At 42.1% G+C, this 12,806-nt stretch overlaps 1 protein-coding gene across 1 annotated transcript in view; it reads right to left on the bottom strand.

The window, feature by feature from the left end:
* Selenot (selenoprotein T) overlaps positions 1-11,792 on the bottom strand; it is a 31,853-nt gene extending 20,061 nt beyond the window's left edge. Inside the window, exons 1-4 of the mRNA XM_021196917.2 lie at positions 11,584-11,792; positions 2,336-2,372; positions 2,193-2,266; positions 1,658-1,784 (exon numbers count right to left, since the gene is read on the bottom strand). Coding sequence (XP_021052576.1) covers positions 1,658-1,784; positions 2,193-2,266; positions 2,336-2,372; positions 11,584-11,720 — 375 coding nt within the window. The 5' untranslated portion in view covers positions 11,721-11,792. The remainder of the gene's footprint in view (positions 1-1,657; positions 1,785-2,192; positions 2,267-2,335; positions 2,373-11,583) is intronic.
* Between the last annotated feature and the right edge of the window lie 1,014 nt (positions 11,793-12,806).

Here is a 12,806-nt window from a genome sequence, read left to right as displayed (position 1 = left end):
CTTGGGAGGCAGAGGCAGGCAGATTTCTGAGTTCAAGGCCAGCCTGGTCTACAGAGTGAGTTCCAGGACAGTCAGGGCTACACAGAGAAACCCTGTCTCGAACCTCCCCCCCCAAAAAAAATCATTTTAAAACCATCTGTAGGTTTAGAGTGCCCCAGCATACAGAAGCACATGCATTCGCCTTTCAAAGGCAAAAACTACCCTTTTCAAAAAGAGAGCAGAGGCACTGTGCTTTAACTAAGTGAACTTACTGGACTAATACTGGACTATAAGTTAGATATGTTGAAGATGTTAAAGGAAAGGTCTGTAAGAGAAAGGGCCTGCCTTTTTTTTTTTTTTTTTTTTTTTGAGCCAGGTGGTAGGTGATGCCACAGCTTTTTATAGGAACACAAAAGACATTGTCATAAAATCTCTATCTTTAACTCTCTTGGCTCTTCCATGGCCAACCAGGAAGCCAATGCAATAAGCACAGCGTGCGTGCTATAGATACACAAGTAAGCACTCAGCTGCACACCCACATCTGCCTAACAACGGGGTAGAAATGCACTTCCCCTAGAGACACCTAAGGATGCTTATGTTAACAACGCTTGTCCTCGAAGAACCATATGGGAATCTGTTAAAGATATTGAGACTTGAACTAAAGGGCAAAGCTAGAGCACTCCCCAGAGAACCTTGCTTTATAAGGGAAGCGTCTACAAAATTAGCCCCATTTCCAACGATGGCAAACAACTCCAGGGAAAAAGATTTCAAGTAAAAAGATAAGAAGACTAATGGGCAGAAGACTCCAGGCTGCAGCCATGCAGGTACTGTCCACCTGACTGAGTAAGAAAGGCCAACACTGAGAAAGGCATAACTTCTCCCTTTTCTCCTTTCTCTGCCGTAAGCATGTCCTCCTGAACACTTTGGACTTTCTTACTCTTTCTCTAAAGCTTCCCTCCCTACCATAAATATGGCTGCTGACCAATCATGGGTCTGACCTCCACACCAGCTTAAACGACACCCCTCCAGCCAGTTGCTGAGGTTTTACAGCTTGTTTCTCTATTGAATACTAACTGTCCCCATGCTTAAAAAAAAGGGGGGGTATCTAAAACTATATGCTACAAAATTCTCCAAATGAAAAAAATAGCACACGATTCCCAACTGTATTCATATCCTTTGCAGCAATTTGTCAAATAGCCCTCCTCGACCAGAAAAGTCAAAGGATAAATCCTAAGAGTTTCGATAACAAATTAATGGGAACACATACCCATTAATACTACATACTTGGTACAAAAGGCTGCATTACATGGAAATGCTCTGCTAGATATGGTCTGATCTAAGTTATAATCAAAATCCAGTGACAAATAGGTGTGTGCCTAGGCTTTACTGAGAAACCAAAGGGTTATGATGATGAATGCCTTTCAAGGTACTCAGCATTCACTATGCAAAGTGAAGCCAAAGGCAGTTAAGGGCTTCCCCAGAAACAGAAAATGGTGCAAGTTAAAACAGAACATATGGCAGGTCAATCACTAACAGTGACAAAATAGTCACAACAACCACACATGCACACACACAACCTCACACACACTCACTCTCCAAAGCACTCGCCCTCCCCCCAACACACACAGAGTCACAGTCACTACAACCCTAACGGCCCACAGCCACCAAAGCCACATACCTTATTTTCTTGGCCCCACTGCCAGATGCTAGGAGCTTGCATGCCGAAAAAAGCAAAAGGATCTTTGCCAACAATTATTAAGCCTATTAATACTAGTTTGAAGACTGACAGGAAAGATGCTATGTGTCTATCAAAAGAAAAGAAACAAATTAATCAGAAATTACAACTTATCTATTTTGAAATTTAATAAAGTTTATGAAAAGACATTTTCTGCATATAAAATCTAAGTTACTAATTATATTAAATGCAATTATCACTGATTTTCTAGAAAATGTGGGAGGTTTGGGGTAAGTTTCAGTGGTAAGATGCATGCTCAGATAACAACTTGGGTTCAATCTTAGCCTAATTTCCCAACATAAATTACATAAAGAAATATATCTTTAAAAGTTTTCATCCCATGTGTTATTTACAAAGTAGTATTCTCTGTATATTATTATAAGCAAATAAGAAATTACAAGAACCAGCAAGGGTGACTGAACCTATTTACAAACTTCTAAGTTCAAAGATTATATTGACATTTCTGAAATTCACTCACCTATAAATTGGTTGAGGGAGATAATTCTCTCCTTCAATGCGGATGTCTGGATACCGCTGGCTAATAACCCGCATGTAACATCGTGGTGCGGAGCCTAGTGCGCACCACGATGTACAACGTCCACAAGCAGCAATAACCCGCATGTACTCCTCAAACACCCGCCTGTACCCTCAGGATACACTGCCAAGAAATAAGATGTTTCCATTAAGTATTCCTAATGTATCTAGACTTAAAGTCAAGTAAAGTCTATGAATTATTATCAGATTAAAATTTTTTCTCAAAATCCTTTAAAATTAATGACTAACTGAACGATAGATACAGGGCAGGTTTTGTTTTCCCCTCTAACCCCCATTTTATAAACTTTGTATGTTTATGCCCCAACAAATCAGTCAGTTATAACAGTACACTTCAAGCTTTGTATTAGGCAACAGCAAACACCAATTTACATATACCTGCAGATTAAACCCTCACATCAACTGATCCTCTGTAAAGACTACAGAAAATATTGACTAAAATGCAAGTGGCAGAGACAGTTTAGAACTGCTTACATAAAGCCCTGGATATGCACCTAAGGCGTTCAGAAAGTGACTCAGAACAAAAAGGGCGGCAGGGTCTGTGAGCGACCAATTAGGGAATTCAAAAATCTGAGAAGGCCTCCCTGACAGGTTTCTGATTCACATCTGTATTTCCCTAATAGAATGTATATATTTCTCTCTTCTCGATCCCACTGAAAACTTTTTACTATATGTCCTCCAAAGATTCTGGTATTAAATATTACTTAGAGAATAACTTTTAAAAAAATCCACATTCTTTCTAGAGAAACTGCAAGCTATCATCTGGTAGACGTGCATTTCTGGAACATGAGCAATGATGGATCTCCTGTAAGTAGGACCTCTTCTGTCATGTGGGCTATGAAAATGAGAACAGAGGGGACAGAAGAAAAAAAATGGTTGGGAGAAATCAGATTTTGTTTTTCCTATAAACTATAAAGGCTTGAGATTTTGCTCCCTCCCTAGCTACTCTTCCCTTCCCTAACCCCTCCCTTCCTTTCCTTCCTTTTTTCCTCTCTAGGTGCTAGGGGCAAACCTAGAGCCTTCCTTGTGATAGGACTCCACTGACTACACACTTAGCCTGGCCAAGTTTTACCCTTTAATTTGGAGGCACCGAGAGGTAGGGACTTGTAACAGTGTGAGTTTAGTAGAAGTAGGTATGTGGCTACAATTAGTGATATAGTAGAGAAGAGAGAAGTAAAATAGTTGGTACCCAGTCAGACAACTAAACTGTAGAGTTGGAAAAACATGTGGTCTTTTGGGATAGCATGGTCAAGAGACATTTCTAGACTTCCTAAATCTAAACTTTCTAACTTCCTAAGTTTCCACAGGTTTCCAGTTCCATAGTGTGCATGAATTCTCCCCAAATATACTGTCTTTGAAGCCTAGGCCCATCTATTACTGTTCATCAGTGCTCCAAGAGCCTATTGCATACCGATAGCATGAGCACTGACATAGATAGGTTCAATTCATTTAAAGGACTGTGAATTTGACAATATTCAGATAGAAGTATTTAGTCTACAGAGATAACTGTAAAACGTCAGAGAAACTTTTCAAGTCTGCTTACTCTCCAATGAAATCTTCCTAACCCTAAATTTACAATCTTCCTAAAACACACTACTACAGCCGACAAATGCTCCATTTCTCATCACATCTCATCTGTTTTCAAGTAAGAAACCTTTGATTTGCTTAACTCTGTTCCTAAATCAACTATATCACACGCAAATACAAAAACGTTTCTCATAAAAGTCATGCTGGTCCATACCCCACCCCAGCCCTAAGCCAATGAAGTGTGCTGGTTACTGCATTTGGTTCACGCTAAGTCTCCCAACAGGTTGGTTAAAGTCTAATCTGAACCAATTTAAGAACTGCCAGCACGGAACCTCCCCTCGGTTGGCACAGAGCTCAGAGGAGTCTCTAGCACAGCACCCCGGTGTCCCTGATATCACATTGACGTCACATGCTTGCTTTGAGTATTAGCAGTCTTGCTTATACCAATTATTACATTAGCTCCCATGAACTCATTGTTTTGTAAATACATGACTTTCTGAATTAGATTATTTCCAAAGGGTAATGAATTCAAGACCTGAACTGGATCAAAAAAAATCAATCTGGTCAAGATGATTCAGCAGGCAAAGGTGCTTGCGGCCAGGCCTGAGCCACGTGACACAAGTGCCTGTGCAAGAGCAATCATTTGAATGCGTGTGCGTGTGCAGGCACACACGACGTGCACACACATATACACGTACACACTCTAATTAAAATTTTTAAAAATTAAGCTAAAAGCACACTGGGGTAAATGCAGACAGTAAAAATGGCATTTTAACTACAGACAAGACAAGAAGATGGACAACATGTACAGCAACTACTTTCAAATCTTATTTCTCTTTTGACTTCCCACAAACCTGGTCAAAGAAGCAAGCCCGAGGACAAAGCAACCCTGTGAGGTTTTGCCTTCCCTGCTTTAGACTTGAGCAGATTCAATAAGGGTGGTCATAAGACTAATACACGGTACAGCATGATTGGAGACCAAGTTATGCCAGCCCATCAACAAACATATCTAATTCCACTGTCCAATTTACTCAAAGGTCAATGAAGCCAAGGATTTTTCCAATGGATGGACAGTAAAAACTGTTATGGGCCAGTGAGATGGCTCAGCAGGTAAAAAGTACTTCTCACAAAAGCCCGATGACCTGTGTTCAATTCCTACAGCCCATGCTGAAGGGTAACCACCTCTCCAAGGCTGTTCTTCCGACCTCCACACGTGACTATAGCCCATGACGAATGAGTCAGGAAATATGCTCTCCAACTATCAACAGTTAAAGCCCATCAACTTCCTTTGACACAGCATTCACCCTGGGCTAATTACAATACCTGTACTATCCAACTCTCTCTGCATTTTGAAGATAACCATGTAAAAGTGACACAGAGTATGTACGAAAATGACTCTCCCTATTACTAGAAAAATAACAGTACTTTAAATGAGTACAGTTCTTAGTCTCCTGAAGGAGTTTCCAATCTAATTTGAGAGAGACAAATACACAGCAATCTCTGGAGAACAATTATAAGGTAACACATAAGCAAGCCCACGAAGCAGCACATAAATCAAACACCTGTTAGAGTGGAAATATAGCTGTAATTTCACGGTTATGTGTAATTTCCTACCACTCTTTTCTCAGGACATAAACTATCTGGCTTCTATCCTTTTTCCAAAATCATCTCTACCCCTGCCTCTTTATCAGAAAATCTGGCAATAATAAACATGGATTCACGTACTGAACATTAAGGCTGATCTGAGCAGTAAGTCACAACATGAAGGTAACTCCACACAGAATACACCTTCCACATGAACTGGTCAAAGAGAAAGAGACCTACACACAAGGAAGAGCCTGCCTGTGAGCAGCAGATGCTAAGTTTAACAGAAGTTCTGTGGCACCTGAAAGCAAATGCTGTGGTGCCAGGCCACAGAACACTGGCAAAGCACTGGCTTTGTTTTCATCCTTACAACCACTACTGGAGTCTAACCTCAGATACTCCCCGCTTCTCATGTTCCTCTACCAGTCAAGATTACCTACAACACTAAACTACTACTATGCTGGGAAAACACTGGGTCAGAATAGTTCCCCAGTCTTCCTCCCCTTGGATCAGGGTCTCACAGTAAGTTGCCTCGGGTGTCTTCACACTTGCCTACACACTGGGATGGCATGTATGTGCCATCACAGCTAGCCCCAAAATGTGTAAAACAGTTAGTCTCTAGTACATAGCCTCTATCAAATTCTAACTCAAAGTCTGAAACCACAGAAATTCACATCAATGGAGCACAATCAATACTAACAAGGACTGTGACTAATGGAAGAGCTGGAAGAAAAAACTGTGAGGGAAACAGAAAGACCAAAATTAAGAAAAATTACCTAAAGTTTGCTTCTGGAAAACAACTACTAGAAACTTCACAGAGCTAAGGCTTGAGAGACGGGATAGCTACACTCACCTCTGCAAAGCACCTCATCCTAGGATTCGATATCCCAGCAGGGGTTGTTTTGTAAAGACTGATTTATTTATGAGTGTTCTGTCTGTATGCAAGAGGACATCAGATGCCATTATAGCTGGCTAGGAGACACCATGTGGTTGCTGAGAATTGAACTCAGGACCTCTGGAATAGTAGTCAGTGCTCTTAACCAGAGCCCTATCTGCAGCCTCAGATGTTCAAAAAGAGAAACACTGGAAGGATTTAAGCAGTACAGGTGCATCAGAGTATGAGGGGCACAGGAAAAATAGTACTGGTACATTCCAGTGAAAACTGGAGGCTTGGAGGCCAAGAACATAGCATGTCCCACATAGAAGCACTTCTGAGTTAAGCAGAGGCCAGCCAGGTAATAGCCTACCAGACTGGAACCAGCATCTATACTCCAGCAAAGGGTTAGGGGAAGAAGGATCCAGGAGGATACAAGTCTTTCAAGTTCCCAGGGGAATTCTGTGACAGGTGCTTGCCTAGATCTAATACAAAATGGCACAGCACTTGCACACCCTACCTATACCTTCCTGCACTCGTGAATACTCAACATTGTGTTTAATACTCAACACAATGGAATAGTTAGCTGTGCATTCTACTGTGTGGAGAATGCTGATACAGTGCAATACTACCACCGCTCACCACCATGAAGATATTTTCAATCAGAGGTTGGCTAAATCCACAGATGTGGATCTCACAGATTCAGAAGGCCAACTATAATTCAACACTTCAAGCTGCAAAATCCCTCTAACCTCTTTGCATATCCACTACTATGTTTTGTTCCAAGTCTTATCACCTTTCAGTTGGACAACTCTAAAAGCCCTTCCCTTATAAATATACTCCTTTCATTCTGTCTCTGGGACACCTTTTCTACAATAAATCCAGATGGCTTTTCTGATGCTAACTGAAACCTCAGGCCTATTCTACTCCTTCTTTAAAGCCAGTAATAGCTTTGGGCTTCTCATGCAAAGTATATTTTCCTACAATAAGGCCTACAAAGCCCTATAGAAACAAATCTCATTATTAGATCTCTGTTCAAGGGCAGAGGAGATGACTCAGCTTTGAAAATGCTTGCCAAGCAAGCAAAAGGACCTGAGTTCAATCCCTCACACTAACTAAAGACAGGAATGATGGTGTGTGCCAGGTTTGTGTGTCTCAAGTTTGAGTCTTGGTCTCATAAACAAGATGAGGCTCCTGAAGACCTGAAGAAAAATGACAAGCTCCCCTCCCTTCCTTCCTCTCCTCCCAACTCCCTGCCTCCCCTCCCCCTCAGGCCCAAGTTCATTTCTTCAAAGAAACCTTGATTGGGCCAGACTGGGACTCTCCTATCATTAAAACTTTCCCTTATGGCTCTTAACAGAATTGCAATTTTATGTGCTAATTTGGTTTTGCCTATGAAAAACACGAGAGCACAGAATTTAATTCTGTGCAACACAAATATTAGAGTAGGCTCAGAAATACTAAAGTATGCAAATACCAAGTGTCAATTAACCAATATGATCCACAATGTCTCCACTTATATTAGAGTAGGCTCAGAAATACTAAAGTATGCAAATACCAAGTGTCAATTAACCAATATGATCCACAATGTCTCCACTTCAGCATTTTGCTAGTCTTGATCAGTATCAGTTTTGGATTTATATAAATCAATTTTGGTCTTTAAAAAGACTTTTAAGGGCTGGTGAGATGGCTCAGCGGGTAAGAGCACCCGACTGCTCTTCCAAAGGTCTTGAGTTCAAATCCCAGCAACCACATGGTGGCTCACAACCATCCGTAACGAGATCTGACTCCCTCTTCTGGAGTGTCTGAAGTCAGCTAGAGTGTACTTACATATAATAAATAAATAAATCTTTAAAAAAATTTTAAAAAAAAGACTTTTAAATGATGTGTATTTATAGAGAAGGAGGGAGTATAGATAGATACATACATAGACAGATAGATAGATAGATAGATAGATAGATAGATAGATAGATAGATAGATAGATAGATAGATAGATAGATGGCTGTGGAAGTCAGAGACATCAGAAACCACTTGAGGTGGAGTTACTGGAGGTTATAAACGGCCTGACATGGAAGCTGGGAACTTGGGCAGCAGCAAGCTCTCAACTGCTGAGCATCTCAAGGCCCTCAAGTACATGGTCAATTTCTTTCTACCCTACTATGAAAGCAAAGGCTGAGACAGCATACATTTAAATAAAAATCTATTTTTTTGCCAGCCTGGTCTACAAAGTCAGCTCCAGGACAGCCAGGGCTACACAGAGAATCCCTGTCTCAAAAAAAAAAAAAAAAAAAAAAAAAAAAAAAATCTATTTTTTTTAAAGATTTATTTTTATGTATCTGAGTACACTGTAGCTGTCTTTAGACACACCATAAGAGGGCATCAGAACCCATTACAGATGGTTGTGAGCCACCATGTGGTTGCTGGGAATTGAATTCAGGGCCTCTTGAAGAGCAGTCAGTGCTCTTAAGCACTGAGCCATCTCTCCAGCCCAAAATCTATTTTCCTAATGCCAGCTTCAGTTATCTCAGAAAAATTGCAAGCAGGAGCTAGCTATCTTAGAAATATAGCCATAATTAAATTGCTAATTTGAAAATTCAGCATATTTTAATGTTCTGAAGGGTTAACTTCATATAATCTACTATTCTCCGTAATTCAATTGTCTAATGCTCAAGGGAGTATTAACTGTAAAGAGCAATAGTAACCTCTTTAAACTGTAGCAAATGCAGATCTGAATAGATTGTTAAATCATGTGTTCTTAGAGAAAATAAAGACCCATTGTGCCTATGGGCAGCTCCCAGAATACACTACTGACCCATATAAAGCCAGAGGAAGGAAAGTGAGACAGGACTTCAGACCAAGGTCTGATCAGAGAATTTCCTTTTTAACATTCAGTATTTAAACATCAAAATACCCAGTATGAAATCAATAACACCATGAAATCTTAGCTACTGTGTTCCTTTGTATATGCTTGGCCCAGGGAGTGGCACTATCAGAAGGTGTGTCTCTGTGGGTGTGGGCTTTAAGACCCTCATCCTTGCTGCCTGGAAGTATTCTGCTAGCAGTCTTTAGATGAAGATAAACTCTCAGCTCCTCCTGCACCATACCTGCCTGGATGCTGCCATGTTCCCGCCTTGATGATAATGGACTGCTCTCTGAACCAATAAGCCAGTCCCAATTAAATGTTGTTCTTATAAGAGTTGCCCTGGGCCGGTTAAGGTGGTGCATGTGTCTTTAATCCCAGCACTTGGGAGGCAGAGGCAGGTGGATTTCTGAGTTCGAGGCCAGCCTGGTCTACATGAGTTCCAGGACAGCCAGGGCTATGCAGAGAAACCCTGTCCCGAAAAACCAAAAAAAAAAAAAAAAAAAAAAAAAAGAGTTGCCTTGGTCATGGTGTCTGTTCACAGCAGTAAAAACCCTAACTAAGACAGCCACTGACATAGCAGATACTGAATGAACATTGTTGGAAAGGCACAAGAACACAGAACTTGGTCATAAGCTGCATCTCTTTCACACTCAATTCCATTATGCATTGTGTTGCTGTTTTGTTCTATTAGCAACTGCAAAAGTGGTAACACACCAAAAGGTAGGTATGCTGAGCTCTGGCAAATATTATCTGAGAAAAAGTACTTACAATAAATAAAACACAAAACTCACTGAAATGAACTTCAGAACTGTTAAGCTGATTAAAAACAAAAAGAAAACCTGAGTTTTACGGCACTGAAATTTCAAATTTGTTTTTTCTCATGTGTTTATGTTCAACTATATTAGTTTCTTCTCTCTTCCCAAACTTTCGAGTCAAAACCAGAAGCCTAATAATATTCACTTTACTATGAAGATTAATCTCTAGGGAATAACAAGCTAAATTTAACTACTTGGTATGGTATTATAATAAAGCTTTATCTGGTGTATATATATTCTAAAACATCAAAGTGCTTGGGATGATGGTAAAACAAACATTTGACATTTTAAACAAATCTGTCCCTAAAGTACAAAGAATTACTAAACATCAAAGGTTCAACTACAACAATTAAGGGTTTTTAAAAGCTCGGTTTGCTGTTTTTGTTTTGGGTTTTGTCATGTTGTCTTTTGAGACAAAGACTGGGGTAGCTCACGTTAGCTTTGACTTAGGTAGTCAGAGATAATCTTGAATATTTGATCCTCTGACTCCACTGATATTTCAGGTGTCACTTTAAGGAAAATGCACATAGTAAAACTATAACGAGTCCAAATACTGCATCACAGTCGATGCAGTAGATTTGGAATCCCTCACATGATGGGGGGGGGGGAGTCTTTTTTAAACCTAGTTAAATCCTAACCAACACATTAACTATATATAGTCAGCTGGTAAAATAGCTACCACCTTCTTTAAAAAAAAAAAAAAAAGTATGAGGAGCTGTGGGTGTTGGTCAGTGGAACAGCAGCTATCTGTGATGTAATAAATACCAGCATAGAGTAGTAAAGGTCCCAATGACTTGTAACCAGAAAGAAGTCACCAATTCTCACTCCAAAATTAACACCTCCCCGTCTTATTTCCTGATTCTCTGGATTAAATGCCACATTTTTTTTTTATTTTAAATTTTTGCTTCGTCTTCAGTGATTAAGCAAAATGATTAAGTACAAATATAAACAAGACTGGTACACGTTTTTAAAAGTCGGCGTTAAATGAATTCCCCCCCAATAACAAGACTGAAAAGTATCCAGATTCTGAAAAGAATTAGTAATCTGACACCCCATCCTGAGAAAACATCTTTTGAGGTTTCACTTTCTTCGGTCTTTTTTTTTTAATCGGAGCTTTTCAAAGCTTCCTCAACCCCCTGCTGCCTTAGTAAAATGGATCCCTGTCCTGCTTTTAATGTTCAACTAAGCAGCAACAAAGTCCAACTAACCGACGTCGGAAACCTGACGGGCTCCGTTCCTTTTCCGATGAATGAACAAGATCTTTAAAGGGGGGGAAGCTGCCGGGGAGGCGTGCGGGCGCCGCGGAGACCGAGCGGAGCTGCGGTTTCTAGGAGCGGCGGGCTCCACCTCGCGTCCCGGCCCCGCCACCGGCGCACAGCAACGCCGAGCCGCGGAGCCACCTCGGAAAGGCCGGCCCGGCCGCCCCACGGCAGCCCTCCGGAGAGAGCCGAGGACCGGGGGCAGCGCCCGGAAGGGAAGCGGAGGCCCGCCCGAAGCGCCCCGACTCCCGGCCGCCCGTGCGGAAGGCGCCGGGGCCGGCGCCGGCTCCGCGCTCTCCAGCCAGCCAAGCAGCAGGCAGCTAGGCCGCGAAGCCGGGGCCTCGGGTAGCGCACAGCCCCGGCAGGGCGGCCGGGGGTGGCCGCGCGTACTCACCAAATCTGGAACTTGAGCAGCGGCCCCGTGGCGTACTGCATCTTTAATCTCTTGCTGGGCACGCCGCCCAGGTTGGCAGAGGCCTCGCTGCGGACCACCGCCGACGCCGCCACCAGCAGAAGCAGCAGGAGCCTCATCTTACCCGAGACAGCCGCTCCGGCCGCCTTCAGACCCAGACTGCAGCCCAAAACCTAGCCACGAACTGCTCCCCACTGCGCAGGCGCGCTCCGCCAAGGTCGGCGAGGGAAGTCGGGATGCGCATGCGCAGCCAGCGCCTGCGCCCATTCTGGAGAGGAGAGCTGACCCTGTTTCTCCACTGGATCCACCACCATCTTGGATGTGTGCATACACTGACAGGGTACCGGGGGGGGGGGGGGGAGGGCGAATTTTGGCTGGTGAGATATAAAAGGGGCCCGTAATTGTTGCTCTTGGCAGGTATGAATATGAATTCTACATCCCTTTTTTGTTTTTAAAGAGATTCTCATATAACCCTAACTGAAGCCAGATATAGACTTGAATACCTGATTCTCCTGCCTCCAAATCCTAATTTTTTTTTTTTTATTTTTTTTTTATTTTTTCGAGACTGTGTTTCTCTGTGTAGCCCTGGCTGTCCCGGAATTCACTTTGTAGACCAGGCTGGCCTCGAACTCAGAAATCCGCCTGCCTCTGCCTCCCAAGTGCTGGGATTAATGGCGTGCGCCACCACCGCCCAGCCCAAATCCTAAATTTTAGGATTACAGGCCTGCTTCTTGTCAGCAGCAGCATTACATCGGCTGATCAATTATTTATACATGCTAGACATGGACTGTACTACTGAGCTACATTCCCTAGCTCTTTTACATTCAAGGGAACACCCAAATGTATGTAATGGCATTTCTTTATTCTTAAAATATTTATCTCTCTAAAAGAATATTTAAAACAATTTTTGTTTCCCGCACAATGTTTACACCTGCTTCAGATTGCAGCTCGATCATCATAGGTAATTGGTCTCATTGGGGTGATGGTGGCATTTTGTCTTATAATATTCTTGTCCCTTACCATACAGATGTTACTGCTTAGTCTTGTCGATCCTGAAATCCAAGGTGTCTGGAAGTTAGGACCATTTCTGGAGGCCTTCATGGGCCTTTGGAGGAGGGCACCTTAGATAAAATCATACTGTGTGCAGTTCCTTTCTGTGCATTTGTCAGAAAAGGTAACATTCCTAAAGTGTCACTTGACAGAAT

The sequence above is a fragment of the Mus pahari genome, chromosome 4, assembly GCF_900095145.1.
Source record: "Mus pahari chromosome 4, PAHARI_EIJ_v1.1, whole genome shotgun sequence".
NCBI classification, from domain to species: Eukaryota; Metazoa; Chordata; class Mammalia; order Rodentia; family Muridae; genus Mus; species Mus pahari.
This window is presented reverse-complemented; position numbering and strand designations above follow the sequence as displayed.